Genomic DNA, 13,227 nt, shown 5'->3' with positions numbered 1-13,227 from the left:
CTTTTTTGTTGCACATGCTCTTTTCTTCTTTTATTTGGGGAAAATTTTCAATTCGTCTAAGTTTTCAGAGTAGTGTTTTAAATCATTGAAAGTATTTGCTAGTATTTTTTATTATATATTATATATTAAATAATATTTTTAATTTTTTTAAAAAATATTTTTGATATTAGGATTGTAAAACACGATTAAAAAACATAGAAAAAGTAAAAAAAGTTAAATTTTTGTGAAACATTTGTTTGTTTTGTCTGCTTTCCTTAAGAAAACATCTTAACTCTTGGAGTTGAATACTATGGTGCTCACAGGTGCCAATAAATGCTCGATGTTCGATTTAGTAATTACCCAATTATCTAATTTTGAAGCTGAACTGGGTCTGGTTTTATTTTGAATTAATTTTTTAATCAAAACACAAAAAATTCAATTAACCAGGCCATCTTATGAGGTTATCAGCACATTAAAATAAAAAAATTGATATAAATAAACCAAAAAAAAAAACAAGAAGGGCAAAAGCATATCATCCACGAACTTGACCCAAATTGGGACATGGGAACCTTTTGCCTAGCTATAATAAAAATACCTAGATTATTTCTTGTCAAATAAAAAAAAAAATCCTCAACGAAAGACACGTAGGCCAAAACGAGTCCAAAAAACACCTCCAAAGCCAAAATTATCTTCTGTGGCTCTCTCACCCAATAAGAACCGCGCTATCTCCCTAGTCTCATCTTCCTGCTTGCCACGTGTCCTCCCCTCCTCCACCCCTTTCCCTCCCACCCGCCCTCTTTGTCTTTTACATGGTTTCCTAATTTCATGGAAACCTATAAACCCGCCACCTAACTACTCAGATACTTTCAATTAGGTCTTCAAAGTCCAGGATTATTCAGAACACTCCTCTCTAAAATCATAAACTCCACTCTTCTTATCCTGATTGGAAGAAGCAACGAATAAATTATTATTATTTTTTATAATTCTTAACTGTTTTTAATCACCCTTCTTTTATTTTGATAAACAAAAATACATTTATTAGAATATTTAAAAGCATAAACATAATATAAACATAAATGTGTACCAAAAATACTACATGAAACTTGTTAAGATAGAGAGCTGATTTCAATCACAATACAAATAACAAATAATAATTTCATTATAGCATTTATATAATCAAAGATAAAAATTTATTACAAACAAATTTTATTTATGTATAATTTTTATAATTTATTTTTTTTAGAAGCAGTGAAAAACAAAAACTTATACTATTTTAAAGAACGATAATATATATTTTCTTATTATAATTAATTGGTTCTAATTTATTAAATTTAATTGTTTTATCACTTATTGTTGCTTTTATATGGTATTATATTTCCATCACCATACCTTAAATAAAATGCTCCTAATTCAAACATTGAATTTTCATTTACAATCACCAGCTCCAATTTTGTTATCCAAAGATATACTAGTTTGATTAAAATAAAAATAAAAATACACACACAGAGACATCAACCCTAATAACGGATTTTGTTAATTATTGCATTTCGTTTTAGGACAATGTTTCTCAATTTTAGGATACAATTGAACTATATGAAGAGTTGAGAGACTGATATGTAGTTTCTCAAATTAAAAGTACCACTACAATAATTTATTTTTTTTCCCGATTGAAAACACGCTCCATCCCTGTCTTGTTCTTCTCCTTGTCCAAACTCTCCTCTGCTTCATTCTTGTACCACAAATCTCTTGAGCACAAACAGACTCAATACAAGAAAAATAATTAAAAAAGACATGAAGATTAGGGTTTTGATTTGAAATAACAAAATCAAAATCTCCATTAATGGCTTCTTCTTTACCCCTACCAGAGCTCACTTTTCTCTCTCCACAAACCAGAACTCGGAAACATCACCACCACCTGCTTCCTCTCTCTAGACACTCTCTTTCTAAACTAAATGTTTCTAGTAAAAAACTTAAATTCAATATTCCTCTTCGGACTCCAGTGGTTCGAGCTTTGAGTGAGGATACTGCAGTGATCGAGAAGAGAGAGCGAGAAATTTTGAAAGAACTGAATGGAAATGGGAACGGAAGAGTGAATGGATCAGTGGAGAGGTCTGTAAATGGTAGAGTTGTGAGTGTGGAGGAGGGAGAGAGTAGTAGTAATGGGAGTTTGATGAAGTATGCGAGTGGAAATGGTGTGGCAGCCACGGCGACGGCGAAGATTGTGGGGGAGGAGGAAAAGGAAGGGTTGAAGGAGGATGGAAGGAAGAAGAGGATAGAGGAAATTGGGAAAGAAGAGGCTTGGTTTAAGCGTGCTGGTCAACAAGTTGAGGTTTTATTTCTTTTATTTTCATCATTTAAAGAAGTTTTGCTTGATTGTTTTGTTTCATAGGAAATAAATGGGTCCTAGAATTTACGTGCTTGATTTGAATTTAGTTAAAGAAAGAACTGATTATCGCTAACTAACTAGTTTAACTTCTTACTTTGTGTTGTGCTAAGCAATCTTGATTAAAGTTTGGCTCATAACTGGGCTGAGAGGGTTAAGGGAATGAAGAGCAAGCACCAATGATCTCTCAATCTAAAGGAAAAAAAAGGGGGAATACCATCATTTTGGTTTATAAATAGTAATCTTGCATGCATCGTCACTTGTTAGTAATACTTGTACGCTTAGTCCACAGTTTCCATTTGTATCATAGATATAACATGAGACAAGTATGAGTGGATTCCTGGAGAACTTGAGATTGATGTCCATTTTAGGAAATGTGCCCTACCAGTTGGTTGTTTATCAGCAGATTATCTTTCTTCGGATGGTAATTCAAGCATCGGAGAATAAAGTTGAGCCTGTAGCAACTCTGACGGAAGGGATCTGGTTTGTTGTTAAGCAAGACATGAGGCTTTGTGATAGGAGAATGACTGAGATACTTTAGTTCAGCAAGATTGCAAGCTTTTCATTTCGGGATATGCTGTCTTTGCAAGTTTCTAGTCCTGTATGGTCTTACCAGAGGTCATGGAGATAGAATTACCTCAATAGTATAACTCCCTATTTAATTCAGGCTTCATCGTGCTACCACCTCATGGCTGAGCACAATTGCATTTCCCATGAAATCTGGGTTCTGAAACACTGTTTGTTTGGGATGACAATTCATGTTCTTGCAGGTTTCTGTTGCACCTGGAGGGCGTTGGAGTAGATTCAAGACCTACTCAACAATACAAAGGACTTTGGAAATATGGGGATTTGTTTTAACATTTATCTTCAAGGCTTGGCTGAACAACCAAAAATTCTCTTATCGAGGTAAGTGATTTCTAGTTGATTGGTATTGGTTGAGTGGTAAAAAAATATAATTTAAATTTTGAATCATCAGCATGTAGTTTTCGGATGTTGTTGCTCTTGTATTTGTACTTCAGGTCTGATTTGTGTGACTGGAGCTCTCAATAACCCATGAGTTTTACGGAAATTATTAATTTATCAGGATGATCAGCCTCTAGATTTATCTTGCTAAGTTTTCCCTTTTTATCCTTTGCTGGTCTGTCTGATTATACAAATGAAAATATGCAGGAGGCATGACAGAGGAGAAAAAAGTTGCAAGGAGGAAGGCCCTTGCCAAGTGGTTAAAGGAAAGCATATTAAGATTAGGTCCAACATTCATAAAAATTGGTCAGCAGTTCTCTACAAGAGTGGATATTCTTGCTCAAGAATATGTTGATCAATTGTCCGAGCTTCAGGTCAAGACTTTTCTTTTGATATTGGGTGTTTTACATTGAGTTTCAACCTGCTTTTCATCAAAATTTGATTTTATTTTTGCTTCAAATTAATATTTTTTTAGTGTTTTTGAATCCTTTTGATTTGCTGATGTCAAAAATGAATTTAAAAAATGAAAAAACATTATTTTAATGCATTTTTGAGTGAGAAGCACTTTGAAAAACAACCGTTACCACATTCCCAAAACCTTCTTAGCAAAAAAGGCTTCTCATTGTATGTATTCTTCAGTTGGTTCAATTTTCTTCTATAGTCCATTTATTTGGGGTTCGTGATTTATTTGGGATGGTCTAAATTGATGTATTCTTTCAGGATCAAGTTCCTCCATTTCCATCAGAGACTGCTGTTTCTATTGTTGAGGAAGAGCTTGGAGCTCCAGTGGATGATATCTTTGATCAGTTTGACTATGAACCCATAGCTGCTGCAAGTCTTGGTGATTGTTATTTCATTTTGGTTGTTTTTTGATGGGGAAACTTTTGCAATTTGCTGTTTTGACTTTTTTTTCTGATGCAATTGATGATAAGAAAGAAAAATCTAACGTTGCAATTTCTTTCTTGTTCTTCCTTTCCCCCCTCTGTTTCTTAATGTAGGTCAAGTTCACCGTGCAAGATTGAAAGGACAGGAAGTTGTGATTAAAGTCCAAAGACCTGGTCTCAAGGATCTTTTTGATATTGACCTAAAAAACCTGAGGGTTAGTTTCCTTTATACTTTAGAAATTCCTTGCATCACTTTTGGTGGGGCCATGAGGGTTTAAAAGTCTTGAGATATATGAAGCATCGCCTAGTTGCTAATTGTTTCCAGGTAATAGCTGAATATCTTCAAAAGGTTGACCCAAAGTCAGATGGTGCAAAGAGGGACTGGGTTGCAATATATGATGAATGTGCAAGTGTCTTGTATCAGGTAGCAGTGTTCCCTTTATGACCTCATCTTCCTGATTGCTCGGGAAAAAACAAGTGGCATCTATTCTTTTACTCCAGTTTCCCAAGTCAAAGTTTTGCTGTTTGCAATAATTAATGTTTTTTCCTTAACCTGGTGTTGTAAGTTAAGCATTGAGGTTTTTGATAAATTTGAAATGAATTGAGCACTAAGATGGTCCTGCTTCTTGAAACAACATTCTCACCATCTTAATCAAATTGAAATCAGGATGTGGGACATAGATGAGTAGGAGGACAGAAGGGAAGCCCCTCATTTAATGTTGGTTGTTGTTGCAATCAAACACATGCCTGGGATAGAGTTGCAAATTAAATGAACATTAGGATGGTCATGCTTCAAGAAACAAGATTTTGACAATCTTTAGTCTAGTTAAAGTCAGGATAAGTGACATGGATGAGTAGGGAGATAAAAGGGAAGACCTCAAGAAATGAGTGATCAAATACATGCAGCCTATGATTTAACCACATAAATGAGCTCTAACAGCATGCAACCTAGTACAAAATGACTAGTAATGCCTTTTTAGATTAATTTTCTCTACTTTTAAGAAATTCAATAAAATTGTACATTTAAGTTTTTAAATTTAATTATGGTTTAACTTGCAGGTCTTGTGCCTAGGGGTCATTAACATAATTTATTATGGTTCTGCATTACAGTTCGGTTTTCTGATTGCAACGGCTAATAGTATTTGACATTTTCAGGAGATTGATTATACTAAGGAAGCTGCTAATGCAGAATTGTTTGCAAGTAATTTCGAAAAGATGGAATATGTAAAAGTCCCAACAATATATTGGGAATACACCACTCCACAGGTTCTAATTATGAACTTAAGCACTGTTTTTTCCCTTATAAAACACTATTTCTAAAGTTATTTGTAACCTCTTGCTCCTTTATTTATTCATCTGAATGTAGGTTCTGACAATGGAGTATGTCCCAGGGATCAAAATAAACAAAATTCAAGCTTTAGATCAATTGGGTGTTGATCGCAAAAGGTTAAGATAATCTCCTGCTATTAATCTCGGTGAAATCATATTAACATTCTACCTTTAACTCTTGTCCTTTCAGTGCTTGTACTTGTGTGATTTAGTATAGGAAAAAAATTACTTTATTGTCAGCTAAAAATCTTCGTCTTTATCATGCTCTGCAGATTGGGACGATATGCGGTTGAATCTTATTTGGAACAAATTCTATCTCATGGATTCTTCCATGCTGATCCTGTGATTTTACTGCCATTTTCAGTTTTTATTGGTAGTTGAAATATTTGCTATTTAAGATTCTCAGTATGACAAAATTATTTGAGAAAGTGAACCTGAATTCTGAGCTTACTGTACTTTCATATGAGGATACACAGATTATTTCAAGGGCATGTAAGGTCTTTATTGAAAAGCTTACCTCCTAAGTAAAAAAAGAAAAAAAAACAGAGATCTAGAAAATTCTGCTGGAGATGCTGAAGGTGCAAGGTTTTTAGATTCCTTGGATGAAAAGCTTGATTAACCATATGCCTTGCATCTTGAGGTGTGATCGACATGCATTGACCTGAAATCTCAATTTTCATGAGAAAATGTTCTTAGAAGTCTTATTTATTGTTGTTTCAAAATTTCAGCAGGTGATGCTCGATAGTCATCTGAAGAGGGGTTTTTAATTTTCTGACTGCAGTGTATCATAGGTTACCTTACTTGATGCTGATAGGATTTAGAGTTTCTTTGACATGCTTTTGTTTCCCTTAATTCAAAATAATAGCATCATTAATTTTTAAAATGATGTTGCATGAGTATGGATAGTGTCTTGAGTTGAATCATGAAACAGATATGATTTTAATTTAGTGCTTGCTATGTGAAGACGATTCTACATTTGAAATATGGAGGGATGCCAGAGACATCTAGAATTAGAAATTGATTTCACACTTATCACAGAGGAAGTGGGACTTGGAGAGGTCATTGAACTTCATCTGAAACCTCATAGAAGAGAGAGGTAAATTAGACCAAAAGCAGATGTAGTCACTGTATTTGACACATGCATCCTAAACACGTTGAAGCTTCATTCCTTTGTGGCTGTGCCAATAAATTTCTGGTCCAATCAAATGGAAAAAGAAGTTGTCCTTTTGAACAATAAAGGAAAGTTTGGATACAATCTAACAGCTTTGACATGCGTTGATAGTCAGAGTCCTCAAAGCTTTCCTAAAATTGTTTTATGATTATTTCTCATTTTAAAGATGAGGGATATGTGATCCTTCTATTTCATGATTCCTTAAAGGCATCTGAAGTTCGTTGAGTATGTGACCAGATCTCATTTATTTCTCTGCAGCATCCAGGAAATATTGCTGTTGATGATGTCAATGGGGGAAGGTTGATCTTTTATGATTTTGGAATGATGGGAAGGTACTGTTTGGTCCTCTTCTGGCTACCTTCAATTAGTATACCAACCAAGTCCATTATCAAGTTTCAAATGATGACTGTCCTTCACCTTTGCATATTGCAGTATCAGTCCAAACATTCGAGAAGGGTTGCTGGAAACATTCTATGGAGTTTATGAAAAGGATCCAGATAAGGTGATTGTGTGTCTTAAGTATGGTGGTCCATGGGGCCAGGTTTCCCTTTTCTTATTTGACAAACTTAGCATGCCACAGTTTGTATGGTCTGATGGATTTCTATGCTAGTGCAGGTCCTTGAGGCAATGGTACAAATGGGTGTCCTTGTGCCTACTGGAGATATGACAGCTGTCAGACGAACTGCACAATTCTTCCTCAACAGGTGCTTTGAAAGAAAAGGATAACTGGTTGGGTTGTCTTTCATTTATTGTTATCACTATCTTTATTATTTATTCAAAATACAACATTGGGTAGTTTTGACTAATTCCTCATCTGCTGATTTGGGTAGCATTTGGAACAATCTCAAAGACAAAAATAAATATTGTGAGGGAGGATGAGGCTATTGGTAATTATAGACACTTTTGGATGCTAAATTAGAACACTCATAGGGATCATCTAAAAGTTTTTCTTGATAGGAAGAAAATTCTGCTCAAAGTTGTCTGTGCCATTCTATTCCTATAATAATGACTAATAATTTAACTCCAACGAATTTACAAAATCTTCCAAGGTGGGAAGTTCAAGGATAGGTTAGAGGCTCGGCTGATCAACAGAAGAAGGAACCTAGGCTGATGGCTTAGATTGATCAAGGGTTAAGTCTCTAGCCCAGATTGAACAAGGAGAGAGGATCTTGACTGAAGTATTGCTCCTGTCTTTACTGTTATTAAGGTTTAGCTGCTCAGCTGGTATGAGAAATATCAGAGATCAAGCGTAAATGACTGAGGATTGTCTCATTTGGTGGAAGAAGGCATAACCTTTCCATCATGCTCTTGTTTCAAGGTCCCAAGGTGGATATTGAATAGAAAAATTGAGAGGGAGGTTCTTAAGATTGTGGCATTCTCTGATGAAGTGAAACTGGGGACAGTCATTACAAGAGACCGAGAGGAGAAGCTGGGCATTCATTTTGAATCACATATACTGTGATGCCAAAAAGCCTGTTAATTTACTGACACTTTGATAGGTTGCACGGTGAAGCAAAGTGGGAATGTTGAAACTACCTTAGGATAATTTAATAAGTGATGTATTGATGTTTATTTGTTCAACCTATAAACACAAAATTCTAATCTCAAAGTTTGGCAGTTTTGAAGAGCGTCTTGCTGCTCAAAGAAGAGAGAGAGAAATGGCAACAACAGAACTTGGATTTAAAAAACAATTGACCAAGGAGGAAAAGATGGAGAAAAGGAAGCAACGTCTGGCTGCAATAGGTAATTTCTATAGTGTTGTTCTATATTTGAGTTTCCAAATTCTTTGACGGAAGTCATGGAAATGCCCATTACATATATTGGTATCTAATATTAGTAAAATATATTTCCAAATAGGAAGGTGGTGAGATCTTCTCACTTTCTGTTGGCATCTGCACAAAAGCAACTGTTGTTAATATATACATACAATTAATAGGTGTCTATTAGTTTAACACGTATCACTCAAGTTTTCTTTGTTTTAATTTTCTTTCTTTGTTCTCAATCTTAGGATGTGGATTCCCAACTAGTTTTGGATAGAGGTTTAGATGAGTTGAAATTGTTTCTCAATCTGGGATAATTAAATTCAAGTCTTAGTAGAGGATACACCTGCTCTTCCATTGAACTTCGTTGTCCAATTGATTGTGCAAATTCTCTAGTTTGGATAAGATATTGCACTTCGAAGCTTTCAACTCATTTCCACAAACATTTAGAAAACTGCAGCTCATAATGCTACACTCTCTTAACAGGGGAAGATTTATTATCCATTGCAGCAGATCACCCTTTCCGTTTCCCTGCCACTTTCACATTTGTTGTGAGAGCATTTTCAGGTGAAGTACTGTAATTTGGTGGGATCTTTGTTATGCAATGCTATGCGCAACATTAACAGTAGACAAGAAATTATTTTCTCTGCAGTATTGGATGGCATTGGGAAAGGCCTTGACCCTCGGTTTGATATTACCGAGATTGCCAAACCGTGAGTGATGCAGCTACTGCTGCAATTTTCTAAATGTTCTTAGGAGATTTCTAAAATTAGGTTGGGTATGTAAATTATATGCCTTACATATCCTGCATGCATTATCTTTCAGCTATGCACTCGAGCTGCTAAGATTTCGTGAAGCTGGAGTTGAAGTTCTCTTGAAGGTAGAGATTTTATTTCTCTGTTTAGTTCTCTTGAAGTAGGACCATCTTACTGTAGTCTAACCCTGTGCATTGAACATAATATGTGGTCTTATTTTCATAACCAATCCAGTAAATGTTTCAGGACTTCAGAAAGAGGTGGGACAGGCAGTCTCGTGCATTCCACAACTTATTTAGACAGGCTGATAGAGTGCAAAAGCTTGCTGAAACTATCCAACGATTGGTAGGATTCAGGAGTCCCCTGTGTATTTTTAATTTGTATTTTAATGATTCTACTGCTTCATATCAAGCCTGTGGATTCCACTCTTCCATACTTGTTACTCAGCAATCAACCCTATATTGCAGGAGCAAGGTGATTTGAAGCTTCGAGTTCGAACTCTGGAGGCTGAGAGGGCATTCCAGCGTGTTGCAGCTGTTCAGAAGACAGTAGGGAGTGTGAGTTAATCTGTCTTATGACTTTGGGGAAATCATGCTCATCGAATTCTTGTTTTTCTTTCATTTAGGTTTCATTGAACACAATGTTAATATTTCCTCATTTATCACTGAATGCACTATTCATGTTTTGACATATTTGAACTATGCTTCTGTTGAAAATTTGCATGTTAGCTACTTCAGGACATGACACATGTTTCCAATCATGCCGAAAACTTGTATAAATAGTGATAGAGGAATTTACCTTGGTTGTGATTTTTTGTTAATAAGTTTGAACAAGATGGTTGTCTTTAACATTTTCACCATCAATGCTGTTTCTGCATTAAAAAAAAAAATACTGAATTTGCATGTATAGCAAAAAAATTAAATCAGTGAACTCGTGCATTTATGGCATTTTAGCTGGTCTAGAATTATAGTTGGCTTGCCTGCCACTTCATTGGTTAAGTTGAAACACAAGAACCATGCTTGTATGCATTTTTTTTATTAGTTTGTACAGAAAAATAAATATTTTATGGAGTCTATACTGAAACATAAATTTTTTACTTAATATGTTGCGATGTGTCTGGATCTGAATATGTAATTGTTGGTAACATCCTTTTTAACCAATCAACAGGCTGTAGCTGCTGGAAGTCTAATTAACCTTGCAACGATTTTATTTCTCAACTCCATTCGAGTAAGCCATAAGCAGTAATTTGTGTTTGCTATGGCATTATTTTGCATCTTTCTTCTTGATCTTGAATAATCATTTGTTTAAATGTGTCATCTTTCCTAGGTACCAGCTACTGCAGCATCCATCCTTTGTGCATTTTTCAGTTTCCAAGTTCTCTTTGGCATTATAAAGGTGAAAAGGTTAGATCAACAGGAAAGGTTGATAACAGGAACTGCTTAACCTAAGTAAGCATACTTTCTTGTATTATGCATCTTTCTCTAGGTGTTCTTACTTTGATACAAAATTGTACAATGAGCGAGGCTATATCAGATGACATAGAGAAGGACTTGAATAAATACAAACCATGGGTTGCTGAGTGATTTTCTTTCTTCTTCAATAGAGACCTTTTTTTCATCAATTCAATTGCTTCCCTCATTCATCCCTCTCTCTTGTCATTTTCTAGTGAAACAGCCTGAACAGATCGTTATGGTACTTACCCAAGTGCTTTAACAAGTGAAATCTGCTTTTTTGAGCAAACTGTTCAGTAATAAAGCATCGAACACCATGTGGAATTACCATAAAACAGAGATGGTCAAAGTGACTTGCAAGGGATTATCTGCAGTGAGCAGTGTGTTTTCTTATATGATGTTCCGCACAAACATTCAGCTGCAATAGAGTTGAGCGGAGGACAGGAAGATTGTCTATTCAGCTAAGAGACTCATATAGATTACACCAAATGCTAGTTGCACATGGTTCTTAATCTCAATTTCATTCACCTCTCTCTGTTTGTAGTTCTCCAGCTATGTACATGTATTCACAGTTATTCTTGGAAATTTAATATCACACTCAATGTAGGTGGTGGAACGTGATAATTAATTCTTATTATGATAGAAATTGCCAATAAAAGCCGACTGACCGACCTTAAGAATGTAAATTTGAATGCTGGCCGTGCTCAATGACTTGAGTTGCTGGGGAAGCTGGCAGCTATCACTGAAATGATATCTTCTCTGGGAGTGATAGCTAAGAGAATGATAGATATCCTAATGGTAGCAATAACTCAAATTATATTTCTTTGCTGAAGACGTTGTCGACAATGAAATCTTAATTCCTGTGAGAAAAGCATACAAAGCAAGCCATCAGAACTAGCCTGTATTAGAAACTCGTACTAGTAAGTTTCAAAGATCCAGCTGAATCAGCTTACGCTGAAAATTATGAGAATCCTAGAGGATCCTATAATTCTGAACTCGATTCCAGGTTCAATACTTCAAAATGGGTTTGTAGAAACATCTATGATATTTGCTTCAAACACATATTTTCTTTGGAGGTTCTTTTGTAAATCATCCGTGCTGAACAATGATAAGATCCATATCGAAGGTCTTCATGTATTTTCTTGGCCTCTGCTCCGCTAAGAGATGTAGAGTATACTGGATCCTAATTTGGAAGAAGCAAAATACACCATGGATTCTTTTCTTCTTTTTATTTTTTTGTTAAAAAAATCTCTTCTGCACTCCTGGATTATCATCCGTAAGTGATTGTTCATTAGTTAAGCATCAACTTCTGAGGTATTCTGGTATCATAGGCTTCGAAAGCTGGTCACTTCAGATTGGCTAAGGGTTTTATCACTAATAATGCTGTTCTTCTGCTATAGAACCATCAGCTACCACACTACTCTTTGAATTATAAATAAGTGCATTGGTGTTCTCGTATAATTTGTTAGCTGTAGATTTCATGAATACTGTCATGATTTTTAAGAAACCAGATGCATTGCCATTTAGAAAGACAATAGTATTTGATAATCTGACCACAACACAACCAATTGAAACCTTCTAATTTGTAATGCGCTTCCATGAAATCAAGTCTGCTTGCACGCCTATCCTGCACGAGTGTGAAGCTCCGTGGATTTTTCTACTTGCATATGTTTGGTAGAACCTAATATGATGATGATACAATGTCATGGAAAGACACATCACCATTGTTTCTTCTCCACTACAGCGCGTCGCATTCTACTTACCTTTAAGATTCTACCCTATGCTGTTCCTTGTTATGCTGATTCATTTAGTGAGTTTCTGCAGATTTAGAATAGAGATTCAGCTCATGTGAAACACTTGATTGCAAGCTTTCCACATGTCAAAGATCGATATTGATGAGCATGTTATTTGATGTTCTTGGTTCCTGGTTTATAATGAACCAATACTTACAAAGTAGAAACATCAAGGCGGAATACCTGTGCTGTGTTTTCTGGAAGATGCCTGAACCAACTTCTTCGTCCAGATTTTTAATCATTCTGCCAAAGCCATGTTGCAATATTTCTCGTCCTGTTAGGAGCATCTCCTGAGGTATACCACTTCTACCAGTTTAAGCCCCAGTGCTGAGGGATTTGTGTAATATATATAAGAAGATACTTGTGTATTAGCTCTACCTGTTATCAACGCTAGTACGTAGTGAAGCATTCCATCATAATTCCACGAGGTGCTATGTCCATATACTGTGTATAATACTGTAATATAATATAATGTAATCTATTTTTTTCGTGAAGAATGAATCTAAAGATTTATCCAGTTGGAAATTTCCACAACAGGATCTGAGTTACATGGACTCGCGTATTGGAAATTGAAGAGAGAGTTTCTGAAAGCTTTACAAATTTCATGTCTCTCTGAAAGACTTCTGAATCTATCACTTTTTAGACTGCATACGTATAATGTGCTCCTGTTCTTCTCATTTTCCTGTTCTTCTCATTCTGCAAAAGTGACTCTTACAATTGCTAGTGTTAAGTGCAGTTGGGACGAGAGCTTTTACCAAT

The 13,227-nt window shown here is 35.5% G+C and overlaps 1 protein-coding gene across 4 annotated transcripts; it reads left to right on the top strand.

Annotated features, from left to right (window-relative positions):
• Positions 1-1,654: 1,654 nt before the first annotated feature.
• Positions 1,655-12,985, top strand: LOC105123858 (uncharacterized aarF domain-containing protein kinase At1g79600, chloroplastic-like). 4 transcript variants are annotated; one of them, XM_011023618.1, is made up of 21 exons: positions 1,655-2,302; positions 3,133-3,268; positions 3,533-3,699; positions 4,046-4,166; positions 4,324-4,424; positions 4,535-4,633; positions 5,365-5,475; positions 5,576-5,655; positions 5,811-5,880; positions 6,968-7,041; positions 7,142-7,211; positions 7,325-7,413; positions 8,328-8,452; positions 8,956-9,036; positions 9,122-9,182; positions 9,295-9,349; positions 9,471-9,569; positions 9,692-9,781; positions 10,392-10,451; positions 10,551-10,672; positions 10,891-11,355. In XM_011023618.1, exons 1-20 carry the CDS (start codon positions 1,820-1,822, stop codon positions 10,665-10,667), a joined length of 2,289 nt encoding a protein of 762 aa, XP_011021920.1. In that variant the 5' UTR covers positions 1,655-1,819; the 3' UTR covers positions 10,668-10,672; positions 10,891-11,355. The 4 variants fall into 4 exon arrangements, with proteins under 4 accessions (XP_011021920.1, XP_011021918.1, XP_011021919.1 ...); XM_011023616.1 differs by lacking the exon at positions 10,891-11,355 and adding an exon at positions 12,500-12,985 and having other exon boundaries at positions 1,656-2,308; XM_011023617.1 differs by lacking the exon at positions 10,891-11,355 and adding an exon at positions 11,840-11,851 and having other exon boundaries at positions 1,656-2,308.
• Positions 12,986-13,227: the final 242 nt, after the last annotated feature.

The sequence above is a fragment of the Populus euphratica genome, unplaced genomic scaffold (genome assembly GCF_000495115.2).
Source record: "Populus euphratica unplaced genomic scaffold, PopEup_1.0 scaffold12.1, whole genome shotgun sequence".
In the NCBI taxonomy this organism is placed as follows: domain Eukaryota; kingdom Viridiplantae; phylum Streptophyta; class Magnoliopsida; order Malpighiales; family Salicaceae; genus Populus; species Populus euphratica.
The sequence above is the reverse complement of the archived record's forward strand: the minus strand, read 5'-3'. Positions and strand labels throughout refer to the sequence as shown.